This window comes from Podarcis gaigeae, assembly GCF_964106915.1.
Source record: "Podarcis gaigeae genome assembly, chromosome: 9".
NCBI lineage: Eukaryota > Metazoa > Chordata > Lepidosauria > Squamata > Lacertidae > Podarcis > Podarcis gaigeae.
In genome coordinates this window covers 23,639,440-23,654,964 of record NC_139685.1, presented here as the reverse complement: position 1 = coordinate 23,654,964, position 15,525 = coordinate 23,639,440, and the positions used below count along the sequence as shown (strand labels likewise).

The following is a 15,525-nucleotide window of genomic DNA, read 5'->3' as shown; positions in this document are numbered from 1 at the left end:
ATTCCTAGCACTTCAGAACCAAGTCTGAAGTTTGCCTTGGCTGAGGCATGAGAGTCAGCCCAAGCCTGAATAGCTAACATCTCAATTTATTTGCATACAATCAAAAATAGTTTGCTTACATAGTCATACACAAGGCAGTGACCTGGTTATCTTGAATTACTACTACAACACCATAGTTTGAAACATTGCACAACCACTGCTGTCCCTCAGTCAAAGATTGGCTGCCTCATACAACATGATAGTTATGGAAGATTTAGCTCATAGCTCAAAGGGGCAGCTATAGGTATTATTTAGAAAGTGTTGTTCATTTGCTATCCGATGGTAGCAACACATTTCATTGGCTGTAGCCTCATGAAATCTACACACAGCAAACCACACTTACCTGTGATTAAATTTATGGCCAAAGGAAACCCAGTCTTTGTCAATTAATACCTAGAATAAGAGAGGTATGTATAAGTAGCATGCAAAGAAGCTCACATGCATTTTTAAGAAAGCAGAAAATTATCTTCACTGTAAGTCTAAGGCAGGGGTGGGATACCTGTTTTCAGACTCCAACTATCATCAGCCCCAGCCAGCATGACCAGTGGCCAAGGATGATGGGAGTTGTAGTTCAGCAACATCCAATGGGGAAAGTAGAAAAGAGGTGAGACCCGTGCTTTTTAGGCAAGAGCCAAGTGTGGATGAGCTTTCAGCATAGACAATCCTGAGCGAATGGTCAAATGGTTGACGCAGCATAAGGGAGCTTTCATTGCTCCTATGCTACACTTGCTCTCACAAAAGCGCATAAAACCAAACCACTAGATACTTAAAAGTAGCTTTAAAATACTTTTAGTGTTAAGGAAGCCTCTGCTATACTAAGCCAAGTAACTACAGAGCACATAGCTTGTTACAAGTCCCCCTTTTTCTGCAAAAGCAAGCATGCTTACCATAAACCCTTTCATAGTTCTGTAATATGGATCTAGAAGAAGGCTTGCTACAGAGCAAACCTGAGCTGTCCGGTCCCATCCGTCAGAACAGTGAACAAGAACGCTCACTCCTTCTTCAGCAACAGCCTAAAATACAGAGGAACATTGCAGAGATTTATAGCCAATAAATTGCAGAAAGATAACATTTCCATCATTTGTGTGAAGTACGTCAAACTGGTGCAGCCAACTCAAAGAACTTGCTTGGATTTGCAAAGTTTCCAGCTACAGTTTCCCAGCATCCCTAGGTATTGCTTGTAAAGACCCCTGTCTGAAACATGTGCCTGTACAATGGTACCTCGGGTTAAGTACTTAATTCGTTCCAGAGATCCGTTCTTAACCTGAAACTGTTCTTAACCTGAAGCACCACTTTAGCTAATTGGGCCTCCTGCTGCCGCCACGCCGCCAGAGCACGATTTCTGTTCTCATCCTGAAGCAAAGTTCTTAACCTGAAGCACTATTTCTGGGTTAGTGGAGTCTGTAACCTGAAGCGTATGTAACCTGAAGCGTATGTAACCCGAGGTACCACTGTGCAGCATAGACCAGGGGTGCAGACCAGCAGAGACCAGAGGTGAGGAATCTGTGACCTTCCATACGTTGTTGGACTCCAACTCCTATCAGTCCTTGTTGGCACGTCCACTGGTCAGGGACAATGAAAGTTGCAGTCTAGCAGAATTTGGAGGGGCACGAGTTTCCCATCCCTGGTGTAAGCAAAACTTAGCTAGATGGACCAGTCATCTGACTCCGTCTCAGGCAGCTTCTTATGTTCCAGTGTTACCAAACAAAGGACTCTACAAGTCAACATAATGCATTGGGCAGATCTTGGCAGATGGTGGACAGCAATTATATATCTTGTCATATTTTGCTTCTGTCAGCTTTAGGGGTCACACCCAGCTTGTCAAGATGTTCAAATCAGCTCATTGATCCTGTGTCAGGGGTTGACATGCTGTCCACAAAGACTTTCACTGGTGCCTTTGGGCAGGTGTCCCAGACTATTTCATTATTATTTTTTTAAAAAGGTCTCTGGCTCATCTAGAAAGAAAGTTATGGAACAAAATGTGCGGGTACCTTCTAAGCAATTTCTGTGAAATGAGAGTGAGGGTGGTGTGGCTACCTTATATATATTTTTTCTAGTACTGAAAAATGCTCCCTGTTGATATTAAACAGCAAGAGCATCAGTGTGTCTGTCAATATAGTGTGATCTCCGCAATCAGGACCAGCAGGACATAGCGGACTTCCCATGGAAAGCATAAAGTTGTTGCAGGCAACCATCTCTCTTAATTTTGTGTTGTACCACATTGCTCGTGGCAGCCATTCTGTGACTGATGCCTCCAGAATGCTCTCAAAATGTGAGATATGGCCACCGGTCCAAAAAGGTTGGCAACCCCTGTTCTATGTTCCCTGGTTGTTGGGAGTGTGGTGTCAACAGCCACAGGTACACAGGACAGGTAATGGTAACTTGGGCAGGACAGAGTGGACTACAGGGGCCCACGACACAATCTGTTTCAGGAACATGGTACCTGTTTGTTACAGAGCAACACCGTCTACCTCCCTAGCCTCATTTGGGCCACATACATTTCTTACATAATAAATCCCTGATGGCAGCAGCAAGTCAACAGCATAAAATCAGGTCTCCTGAATCAGCACTATCCCAATTTCTTTCTAAAAAGTACATACTGCACCTTAGCAATAAAGATGCCAGCATCCATGATGGCTTTGATATGCTTTAGCCAGCCTGAGTTCTCTAAACCCCAGAGGAAGTCACTCATCGAAGGAGATCTCAGCTCGCAAACTGCAAAATACACCAGCTTCAGTAAAGAACTCTGTTTATAGCCAGTTTTACATTATTGTCATCATTATTAATGTTTTTAAATTTGTATGCCGCCCTTCATCTGCTGATCCCCTGGCAACATAAAATTGCAACATAAAAACCACAAAATACATAAAATCCTAGAGTTGTAGAGTTGGAAGGGACCACTGTAAAGCCATTGTAATGAATAGCATCATACATATCATAAGCTAGAAGCTAGAGACCCTGGGACGCGGGTGGCACTGTGGGTTAAACCACAGAGCCTAGGCCTTGCCAATCAGAACGTCGGCGGTTCGAATCCCCACGACGGGGTGAGCTCCCGTTGCTCAGTCCCTGCTCCTGCCAACCTAGCAGTTCAAAAACACGAAGTGCAAGGAAGGTAAACAGCGTTTCCGTGCGCTGCTCTGGTTCGCCAGAAGCGGCTTAGTCATGCTGGCCACATGACCCAGAAGCTGTACACCGGCTCCCACGGCCAGTAAAGTGAGATGAGCGCCCAACCCCAGAGTCATCCGCGACTGGACCTAATGGTCAGGGGTCCCGTTACCTTTAGAGACCCTAAAGCAATTCAACTAAAGCCAAAGAGAATGCCAGGAGAACGGTAGCTTGAAGGACTGAAGAAACGATAACCAAGTTGCAGAGCACCTAAGTTTAAGGCCAGATCTGTCTCATAGGATTAAGCTCCCAAATTTAATCCCAGCTATCTGCAGCTAAAGGATCAGGAGTGATGTAATTTGATGTGAAAGGGCCCAAGGCCCTGAAGGGCCACACCTGGTTGGAATAGGCCAAGAGTAGCCAATGTGGTCCTCTGAAGATTCTGTTGGACTCCCGACTCCCATCATCCCTGACCATTACCTATGTTGGCTGAGGGTTGGAGTCCATCAACATCTGGAGGATGCCATATTGGCTATTCCTAGAGTAGAAATTCCTGGCCGGATGAGCAAATATTCTGCAGGTACCTGTAAATTTGATGCTTGGACACATATGCCCTTACTTAACCCAGAGTCCTTTCAGCTAACCTTCCATCCAGTGATCTATCACATAAGGCCATTTTAAAAAATGCATCTCACAGAACTCCTGATGGCCCACTGCTGACAGCAAGAAACCTGTCCAATGATTTATGTATCCATGCAGATGGGAGCACAAGCAATTAGTGGCTGGATTTAAACTGAGATGGCTGCCTCTTGTTTGCAAAGTGCAGGATAAAGTCAAAATAGAGCCTTCCTCCCATATCAGAATCAATATTTGCTCTCCACTTTACTGAGCAAAGTCCATAAAGTCCTAAATTATAGGCCTGCAACAATACAGACATCAAGAGAACTCCCGCTGATGTGGAGTTCAACTGTGAGGAATTAAATAACTAAGCAAAAGCTCCATTAGATTGCACTGGCACCTTCATATGCGCACCAAAAAGCATTAATTTATAAAAAGGGTCTGCAAAGAGGAGAATCTGGGACAGATCTGGCCCTAAGCACAGGAGACAACCCTCAGTGGGTGGGTGTGTTTGTGTGTGACTCAAATATCTGGCAAGCTCAGCAACTCACAAGATGACCTTATTTCTCTTTCGAACAGGGAAAGTTGGTGGCTGGTGAGGAATGCAACCCTGCTAACTATGAACACTAGAGAAAGAGGTTATGACTGGTCCGATGTTTTAATTTACTTAATCAGGAAGCATAACAGAACCGAGGTGACTCAGCCAGTAGAGCATGAGACCCTTAACCTTAGGGTCGTGGGTTCGAAATTGGACAAAAGGTTCCTGCACTGCAGGGGGTTGGACTAGATGACCCCTCGTGGTCCCTTCCAACTCTACAAGTCTACGGTTCTCATATTTGTATCCTGCCCTTACTCCAAAAGGCTGAGAATAGCATATGTGGATTAATCTCATTTCACCCTCACAATAAGCCTGCGAGATAGGTGAGCCTGAGAAATATGTCACATTGCTTCCCTCAAAGAATTCTGGGAACTGTAGTTTATTAGAGGTGCAGGGGCTGTAACTCTGTGAGGCGTAAACTACAGTTCCCATGATTCTTGGGGAGGGGGAGCCATGTGCTTTAAATATACGGTTTTGATGTGCAACAGAGTGACTTGTTTAATGGAAATGCCCACACCCAAATTTTAGTATTCTGCAAACAACAGCTCTCTTTACACTACGCTTTCTGATATCGTATAAAGCACAAGTATGCACAGCTCATTTCATTCAGGTATGAATCCAGGAAATTTTGTCGTTTTGGAGCAGAGGGCAGACGTGCTCAGGTAGAGCAGAAGTCCCCAGCCGCTTTGGGCCAAGGAGCACATTTTGAAATCTATAGAACTGTCACGGGCATTACAAAATGCCCATTTCACAGAAGAAAAACTGGTGATGCTCTCCACAAAAAACACCAAAACCCTTCAAGCAAAGAAACAAAAAAGAAGGCAATGCCCTCCAATAAAAATAGGCTTCCTCCAAGTAAATTAATAATAATAATAATAATAATAATAATAATAATAATAATAATAATAATAATGTAAAGGGGCAGTGGCAGGGCTCTCAGCAGATGCCAGGGGGCTCTCTGAGGTTACCACCATGTCTACTGGGACCACACTGGGGACAGGGCAAAGTCCACATTTTCAATATTTATTGCTGAAACACAGATGTACACACAGCAGATGACTGATGATTTTTAACCCTCTCCCCTCAGGATCTCGCTGCACCGAAAAGCACATGTGAAAGATGGGAGAGGGCACAAGGCAAAAGCACAGATGAGGGGGAAAACCACAAAGTTTACCTTCCAGCATTTTTTGGAGACTGCTCCTCATGACATGGATGTTCTCAATACCTATGAACTGAAACTTGATGTTGGAGTAGTTGTCTTCATTCTCATATCCTTTCCCAGCTGCTCTGTTTGCCATTGCATTGAGCTGCAGAGGGGGAGTAAGAAAAGAAAGGGAAAACATCGAGCTGCAGAGGAGATGGTGCTCATTTTGCTACATGACAAAGGAACAGCATGCAGAATATACAAAAGCAAGAACACTTACAGGAGTATTTCACTCCACTGCATATCTAATTACAAAAGGCCACCTTTTAAACCTATTTGCACAGGGGGGGGGGGAGGGATCAGAATAAAATTGGAGCTTTCTTTGACGTTTGAGCTGCAAGAACTAAGAGGCTTTTATATTTTTCAGCCCTCAGGTCTTTATTCCAACCTTACTCCGAGTGCTAATCAAGACACACACTCTCTGTTTTATCTGCACAATGACCCTGGAAGGTAGGTTAGGCTGAGAGCTACTGACTTGCCCATGGTTCCCCAGTGAGCTTGGTGGCAGAGCGGGGATGTGAGCTCAGTGCTCTGCAGACTAAATCATACACCCTAACTACTGTGTCAGAAATGGTTCTCAATTGTCATTACAACCCGCAGTGCAATTTGGGGTGGCAACACTTTGGAGCAATCAAATTTTGCAAGGATACCTGGGGTCCTCTGCCTACAGGCTGTCAGGGGCCAGACCATGAGTAGGTAAACTAAGGCCCAGGGGCCGGATCTGGGCCAATCGCCTTCTCAATCCAGCCCGTGGATGGTTGAGGATTCAGCGTGTTTTTACATGAGTAGAATGTGCCCTTTTATTTAAAATGCATCTCTGGGTTATTTGTGGGGTATAGGAATTCATTCACCCCCCCCAAAAAAATATATATATAGTCCTGCCCCCCACAAGGTCTGAGGGACAGTGGACCGGCCCCCTGCTGAAAAGGTTTGCTGACCCCTGGGCTAGACTGAGGAGGAATGGTGCCCCCCCCCCTTCTCCTGAACCTTCCCGAGAACAGGAGGACAGTATAGATTTAGATCAGTGGTTTGCAGAAGGGCATAATTCAGAGGCTGCATAGGACAGAAGCTGGGAAATATTGGAAGAGGAACAGCAGGAAGAAGAAGCACAACCAGGGGAGAGATAGCTGACAGACTCAGTGTCCTTGGAAAGTAATCCTGACCCCCCCCCTTTCTCCCAGAACCAGACAGGCATTGAACGTAGTAGAACAGAGAGCTCAGCAGCAGAAGGCTCAGATTAGCGGACGCAGGACTGACATAGAATAGGGGAGACGAAGCGAGGGTGGGACTTTACTAGCAACACCATTTCTAGAGAGAGACCACATTCCTTTGTCTCTCGCTGTGATTATTGAATAAACTAATTGGTAAGAACTCTTCCATTTTTTATCTGCTTCTTTGCTGCCACTGGGGGAGGGATCTGATTCCCCAAAGCCTGACACAGGCACACAATTGAATCACACACACACAATCCCTGTCAGTTAGGGCCAAACCACCTGGTGTTGGGACAGAAGTACCCACTTCTCATAGTCCCTAAGCGTAACTTTTCAGTGGCAGAGCACACACTCTGCATACAAAAGGTTCCAGCTCCAATCCATGACATATCCAGACAGGGCTGGTTAAGACCCCCTCCTTGATACCCTGAAGAGCCACTGCAAACAGCATCAACAATACTGTGCTAGAAAGACCAATAGCCTGACTCACTAGAAGGGAAATTCCTATGCTCCAGTATGGACTACCATCCCAAACTTATCTGGACTGTGATCGAGAGACCCAACTGGGATGCAAATTGGAAAGTAAGCCCCATTGAACTCAACGGGCTTACTTCTAAGTACATATGTGTCTAGATTTGCACCCGCTCATTTTTTCTGGTGGCCACATCCATTGCGAAAATCAAGCCTGCTGCAATCTGCCGCCCCCCATGCTAGAATGCGATAGCATGCTGAGAACTGGCTGTAACGTATATTGATGGGTGTTTATTTCGATGCAAGTGGCGTCGGAAAACTAAAACAGCAGCTGCTTCTTTGGCAGCAAAATAATCATGACGGCCTTTCCAACCAACAAAATATTTACACTTTTCTCTCAGCACCTATGTACCCAGCACCCACCCAGTCCTCGTGACGTAATGCCCACTCCATATATTATGGTTGCCACTTTAAAAGGGGAGAGCATGAAAATAAAATACAATGGCTATTTCTTATCCAGTTGCATTAACATTTATTTCTGTGCTGTTGAAGCAAAGTCTGCTTTTAACATCACAATATATCCAGAAGATGGCACTATCTCTACAGTACCGCAGTGGATTTACATAAATATGCTGATTCGCTCCCAGATGTTGAATTTTTGATGGCCTGTGTTGATTTGCTAGGGTGAGTTAATTAGTAATAAACACTTTTTTTAAAGTGAGGTAACTCAGGAAATTTTATAATTTTGCAGGCACAGCACAGAAGAAAATTTTCAACTTACTGACAAAATAACAAACTTTATCATAAGTTAAAGAGAGAAGAGACCCTTCCATCCTGGGCCCTTCTGCTTCCCATGTTAACTTTGTCAAATCTATCAGAGATAAGGATGCATCTCAGATGCATTGAAAAAAGAGAAATCAGTGGCAAATTTGCAGTTCTGACTGCAGTGCAAGTAAACTGGGACAAAATTTACACCAGAATCCAATGCATTCTATTGAAGGTATGAAAGGCTTTCCCGATGATAGTTAAATTCAAGGGCTCTTATTGTATTTATAGCATTGGTGTTACAGCAATTGCCCATAACCAAGTTAGAATGTTTGCTAGCATTCCGTGACAGCACAGAATGACCACCAGTCAAGTAATGGCACAATGTAGAAAACTCATAGCCTCAGGCAGCTGTAAAATTATTCTGCTGCAAGTCTGGCTGTCTTGACCTGTAGTGATCAAGTTTGAGACAAGCAGTTGGCAAAGGAGAGGGAGGGAGTCTGATTGTACTACCTGATACTTCCTACCTGGCATTATCTGGAGTTGGGGAGTTGGCTGCACAAGTTACTCTCTATCCACTGGTCTTTCAATGGAAAGCAAATCTTGCTGAATCGCCCCCCGATCAGGGAAGTTGGGAGTGCTCAACAATCTGGTGATGCCCATGACTACATGCTACAGCATTCTACTTCAAAAGTACTTTATTTTGCAATATGGAAGAAGAAATCAAATCATGCGATAGAACACACATACAATAAGCTTGCATACTTCAGTGCTGGGCCATTCTTCTAAGGGGAAAAAGAAGAAGAAGAGTTTGGATTTGATATCCCGCTTTATCACTACCCGAAGGAGTCTCAAAGTGGCTAACATTCTCCTTTCCCTTCCTCCCCCATAACAAACACTCTGTGAGGTGAGTGGGGCTGAGAGACTTCAGAGAAGTGTGACTGGCCCAAGGTCACCCAGAAGCTGCATGTGGAGGAGCGGAGACGCGAACTCAGTTCCCCAGATTACGAATCTACCACTCTTAACCACTACACCACACTGGCTCTGATTCTGCCAGTCAGGTCATGGAGCTACATGTAACATCCTCTGGGTCCAATGCCCCCCCCCCCCGGTTTCAGTAACACATAATTTATAAAGCATAGCCTTAGAACTATTTGTTTGCTGTTCCTCTAACTCCAAAACTCACAACGAAAGAGCTAAGTAAAACCATATTTCCATCTTCTGAGATTTGTAGCAGCAAGCTCACAAGGCGCTTCAAGGCCACCCAGTGCTATCCAACTCATTTAGATGACCTCTGACATACTTCTACAGGCATGCTATTGTAGATCTTCTGAGACGCGCCAGGCTGTAATCGGCATTAGCCACCACAAAATAAGCACATACACCACAGAATACAAATTTTCTCACTTTTGGCCGTGTATCAACAACATAGATGAAATCACTTCCTGGATTTGCCTTCCTGATCGACTGAAGCATCTGTTCGTCTTCAAGGCATCGGGCACTGAAGCCCGAGAGAGGCTGGCTACTCCTGCATATGGAAGCCTGCGAGGAAACAAAAACAGAGACAGAAATATTCAAGTTAACACGTTTAGCACGGCCAAAGGGAATTTACCATCTAGAAATGGAAAACAAACCCCCCAGACGCTTGCCACTTGAGAAGTAAAAATGTAGCCTATATCAGGGTTAAGCACAGAACTGCTTTGTAAAGCCCTTTGAGGTTTTCTACACTCAAGTGGTATATAAGTTTTATGAAATAAATAAAAATGAACCTCAGCTAGGCTTTCTTCTTCTCTCCCTCCCCCAGCATATCTGCCGGTTTCAAGGAAGCACCTATTATGCACCTCAACTGAATTCCCACCCATGATTCAAGACCCAGGCAAAGGATTCGGCAGTAATATCCCCAGAGGCTCTGTAAGAACTCTCTCCTTGTGCATCTCCCGACTCTTACGTTCCAGTTACTACAAATATATGAGGTTGTAGAAGTGCGTAAGTGATGCCTCCCCCCCAGTGCCTCCATTGCTTCTCACTCCAATAGGGAAGAGAGACTGGCAGCACTTTTGCTTGTGTCCCAAAGTGAGAAGCTCATTAAGGTGCATAGAGATGGAAGGGGCATTGCAGGTGATCAAATCCAACTCCCTGCTTGATGCAATTATCTTTTTTATTTTGTTTTATTTTATTCTATGTGCGGACAAACAGACATAACACACAGACAGACATTATTTAATAAATAGAAAAAGAAAAATAAGAAAAAAGAAACAAAAAAAGAATTAACAGTGTTAACAAAAGGAACCATAGCGCGCACATACCTCAAAAATACTCTAATGAACAATATATTTTAACCAAATTTCAAATCCCTTTTCTTTGTTTACTTGATGCAATTATCATTTGTCCCTCATGGTTTTTAGCTAATAGAAAATGAAGAGTCAGTCCAAGTGAAATAAATCATTGAAAAGCTTTAGTCCCACACTTACGTTATTCTGTTTGTAGTAATATGAAAGTGCTGGGAAACGCCTCCTGCTGCGGAATTTAGAGCTTCCCATAATGATGTGGGCAGTGGCTGATTTAGGCACATACACTTCGGTGGGGTAAGAGTCACAGACCTGTCCAAAAGCAGAAGGAAATCAAGATGAGTTTCTTGAAGCAGAACATAGCATGATCTTCTGGAAAACTCACCCAAGGATAATTTCAAAGGACCTCACAAATAGTCGTACGCTTAAGAAAAAGCCAAGCAAAAAATAACTGAACAAAGTTTGAAAGCTTGCACTATCTCACATAAAACACAAATTCCATATTTCCTGAATAAGAGTGCTTTATATGATAAGACCTAGATGTTTTTCCATGCTCTGATGCACCACTCAAAACCCCTTCTGAATCCTACTGAAAGCTTTCTGTTAAAGAACTCAAACATTCTGTTAAATGAACTCAAAAATTTCCTTTACTTCCAGAAGCAGCACTCAATAGAATGATGGGAGGAGCAAAGCAAAGCATGATGAGATTGTGTCACACAACTTCTTTATACTCTGGCCCAGTTCAGACATCACAATGTTGCTCTAATAAATTATGGTTTATCAGCCAAATAACAAACCATGTGCCCATGCACTCCCACACTGCTCAACCCCTATTCTCCTGTACCCAGATTTGACGCTTATATCCTGGTTTTTAAAACCACTTTCCCATGATGTCCAAAGAGGGGAAATGGTTTATTCTGGCAGTGCTTAAATCACAATTTGGATGTCACAGGAAACTGTGGTTTAACGAGCCAAGATGTAAGACCCAAAGCTGAGGGCATGAGAGAAGAGCACATGAGCACACAACTCCATAAACCATTATGCCTGAATTGGGTCACTTAGTTACCAGGCTAATGCAGGGATGGTAAGTGGTCACTGCTGTCCTTTGTGTTCCACATTATCAAGTACCGCACCTTTGATAGCAGCAACTCACCCTGTAATCTCTATTGACATCACTGAGCTGCCAGTAATTATTTGGGACCCCCATCCGATTATATTCTTCCTTCATGTTTGTCAGATTCCAACCTTGCTCTCGCTCTTCTTTGTTTAGCTTGGGGTTGAAGGAAAAACAGTACAACTCTTCATATTTAACTGAAGGAGAGGGAAAAAGAGACACACACACTATTTATCCATTTGATTTATTATTATTGAATCACAAATACCAACTTTTATTCGCTTAGTTATGCCAGCTGTCACATTTTTCAAAGATGATAACCAATGAAGCTTGCAATTCGTTAGGGAGGACTGCATTTGTGTATATGAATAATCCAGATGGGATTTCAAACAAGCTCTGTATGCTGTCTGTCCAGACACTTTACAGCCAAACTTTGCAGACAGCTAACCTTTTCCCTGATTGGGAGGGGAGGCAGAAAGGGTGTCTGATGTTAAGAGCTGCATTTCTTGCTCTTGTGTTTTATCCACTTTGCTTGTTCCGTTAGCACCGTGTTATTTGATTCATTTGCTCAGACCACCAGTTTGATGCGCCATGCTTGCTCCATTTTTCTCCTACTGGTACTATGTAACTTGGGCTGCAAGCATACAGGTGGCCAGAGGCCAGTTGAGTGGCTCCGGAATGCACATCAGTACCACTCTACTGATGGAACAGGCCAGTGGCCCATCTAGTCCAGCATATTGTTCTCAGAGTGGCCGACCAGATGCCTATGGGAAGCTCTCAAGGAGGTCCTGAATGGAACAGTGCTCTCCCCACTTGTGATTCCAAGCAAATGGTATTCATACTGCCTCCTACAGTGAAGGCATGTTGAGGCAGGATCCAAAGTCTCCTTGTACTTCAACATACTGCAGAACTAAAGAACTAAACCAGCCCTAGAGAGGGAAACCAAAACACATTGTGTCAGGGAAATAAGAAAAGGCCATCTTCACTTCCCATGCAGCTCTCATTGAGCCAGCAGGGCAACTGAGCATGGATTCTCATAGAAAGACACTTCCATAGAATTGTTCTGCCCACCTATGACTTGAGCAGCAAATAAATAAATAAATAAAATTGGCCGATGAGCCCTGCAAATGCCATTAAAATTTTCGCTTATGTTTTTAGATGGCGTTTGTTGCTTGAACACAAGCCAAGCAAACACAAAATACCTGGTCAATATAATTTTATCTTAGATATTTATGGGCCACTTTTGTATTCAACAACAGAAGACGCACAACAGGATGAAACAGATTTAAAGAGCAACTGCACACCAACACAATAACAACAAAATAAAGGAATACAACTATAATACAATTTCTTAAAATAGTCATAATCTAATCAACTATTTCGAGTAAGTGTTCTGACAAGTCAACTGACAGCATTATGACCATCAGCTGATGAAGATCCCAACCCAGCTAAGTTGATGGCGTAAGGCACCATAATTCTAGTATCCTTACTTTATTATTGCTAACTTTCCCCCACGTTTCATTCCCTCGCTTAACTTCACGTTTAAATAGGACTTAATTTCTGTACTACAAAGTGCACAGCCACTTTGGCGAGGTGGGGATCGGCTAAGCTACTGCCTCTTCTCTTTCCCTTGACCTTAAGAGGAAAAGAAAGTGTGCATCACACACTCCGTTACGATGAAATAAGGGGGAGAGAGCACCTTAGCCAACTGCTTTATGCTCAGGAGGACTGACGCAGTTAGACTGTTATCTACAGGAAATGGCTTAGTAGATTACAGCAGGATCTTCCAGCAGAAACCTGACATCAGACTACCATTGGTCACCTGTGAACCCTACCACAGTGAAGTCAGATCCAGATGCAAACAGAGAGAATTCAGCTTTGGTCCATCCTGTTCTATAACAGTAGGAAACAATTAACTGGATGTTATGGGTTAATCTCTTTCAAATGTTGTCATTGGGGGCAGGGTAGGGAGGCTTGCGGCAAGGCAAGGTACCAGTCACAGGTGACCTTCAGGTTCCTTCCTTCCCTGCAATTTTATGAATTGATGTCCCATAAAATGGCCAGAACACAACTAACAAGATTGCCATGTGGGATAAACCCAAAGCAAATAAAAGGCTCTTGCAACAGCTAAGTCCCTTATATGCAGATGCTTGCAACATGCTCAGAATGGGAGGAGAGGTCTTCTTGTGGATCAGGAATTAGTTAAGTAGCAAGAAGCAGAAGGGAGGAATAAAGGGACAGTTTTCCGAATGGAGGGATGTAGAAAATGGAGTCCCTCAAGGATCAGCAATGGGCCATGTGCTTTTTAATTTGTTCATAAACAATCTCTAGTTAGGAGTGAGCTGTGAAGTTGTCAAGGTTGCTGATGATACTAAATTGTTCGGGGTTGTGAAAACAAAAAGAGATTGTGCTCCAAAAGGGCCTCTCCAAACTGAGTTAATGGGTGGTAAAATGGCAAATGAAGTCCTATGTAAACAAGTGTAAAGCAATGCATGTCAGTGCAATAAATGAATGGTAGCTCTAGTTCCCAGGATTCTTTGGGGGAAGCCACAACAGTTAAAGTGGAACAAATGTGCTTTACATGTATGGTGTGAAGTCTCTGCGCCCTACGAAAGCTTCTCCAGTGTCATCCATAAAGAAGTAAAGTGAATCCATCTGTGTGAATTACTTGCCATATCAGGAACAGCCAGCACAAATTGGATTTGGCACTGGAAGTGTATCCAAGCGCTGATGCCATCTTACTTCTCAAAAGCAAAACAGAAAAATCCTGCAGCACCTTAAACACAAAGAGTTGTAACCAACCTATGTCCCATTCAAAGTAGATCCATTAAAGTTAATGGCCATGACTAATTCAGGTCCACTATATTTCAATGGTTGTATTGTGAGTACAACTTAAATTGGATCCCAAGCAAAAAAAAAGGTGCCCTAAGTCTGTTTGTTATTTTTGCTGTGGAGACCAACATGCCTATGTAGAACTACTGAAAAAACTTACTTCACTGCATTGCTTTCAATGGGATGCACATTTAAATCAATTGTCAAGTGCATCTGGTCACACATAAATGCCCATTTTAAGTGTGACTAGAGCAGGATAAGAGTATGTAGATGGATACAACTAGTAATCTATGTTGTACAAAAGGAGTGCTGTATACAAGAAATGGAGAGGAAATTAATCCATAAACTTTCAGAACGTTAAACCATAATTCAAAAAATACATGAGGGCAGGGTTTGAACAGTTTCTGGAACTCAGACTTTTCTGCCTCCATCTGTTTATTGTCATGGCATGGGTTTATGTACACTGTTCCATCTGTTTATGTACGTTGTTATATTTAACCTGGGAGAAAATATCTCAAGTAGAAAGATCTGGCTGGAATTTTGATGTGTATTTGTTCACCAGCGTCCAAAACGTGCATTAAAGTCATCCATTACACCAGCTCACATCACTGGCTAGCAGCTCTCACAGCTAGATCAAGTTAGAACAAACAACGTCCTATTTTCAGTTTAAGGCTTTATCAGTCACAAAGCGTGAGGTGCAAAGCTTATTCATATTTGCAGGTTATTGGAAGTGCTTGACACAGTTGGCAGGAATGAGGGACATGGTGGGATGTTGCCAGAACCACCTGTCACAGCCTAAGCAGAAAGAGTTCTCAAATCTTCCTTGCTAATACCTTTCCAGAAGTTCACAGCCTCAGGGTACCACCCACTAAACCCTTACATATTTCCTTGCTCACATTATTATTTCCTCAAAGGGGACTTTCTCCAGCCCCTTGATCATGTTGGTTCCCCCTTTCTACACCTTTTCCAGTCTACAAAATCCTTTGTTGTTTTTGCTGCAGCACAACTACACCTCTGAATACCTGTAAAAAGGAAACACCTTAGTGCTGTCTCCACCCCCATCGTTCAGCCCGGACACTGAGATCCAGCGCCAAGGGCCTTCTGGCGGTTCCCTCATTGCAAGAAGTGAGGCTACAGGGAACCAGACAGAGGGCCTTCTCGGTAGTGGCGCCCGCCCTGTGGAACGCCCTCCCATCAGATGTCAAAGATATAAAGAATTACCTGACATTCAGAAGACATCTTAAGGCAGCCCTGTTCAGGGAAGTTTTTAATATGTAATG

The 15,525-nt window shown here is 43.5% G+C and overlaps 1 protein-coding gene across 4 annotated transcripts in view; it reads right to left on the bottom strand.

Annotated features, from left to right (window-relative positions):
* The window catches only part of MTMR7 (myotubularin related protein 7), a 38,007-nt gene that overhangs the window by 10,711 nt on the left and 11,771 nt on the right, over positions 1 to 15,525 (bottom strand). For all 4 annotated transcript variants that reach the window (XM_083755704.1, XM_083755703.1, XM_083755705.1 and 1 more), the window contains exons 4-10: positions 11,453 to 11,610; positions 10,483 to 10,611; positions 9,419 to 9,553; positions 5,535 to 5,667; positions 2,645 to 2,754; positions 927 to 1,052; positions 383 to 432 (exon numbers count right to left, since the gene is read on the bottom strand). In XM_083755704.1, the coding sequence (XP_083611830.1) occupies positions 383 to 432; positions 927 to 1,052; positions 2,645 to 2,754; positions 5,535 to 5,667; positions 9,419 to 9,553; positions 10,483 to 10,611; positions 11,453 to 11,610 (841 nt within the window). The remainder of the gene's footprint in view (positions 1 to 382; positions 433 to 926; positions 1,053 to 2,644; positions 2,755 to 5,534; positions 5,668 to 9,418; positions 9,554 to 10,482; positions 10,612 to 11,452; positions 11,611 to 15,525) is intronic.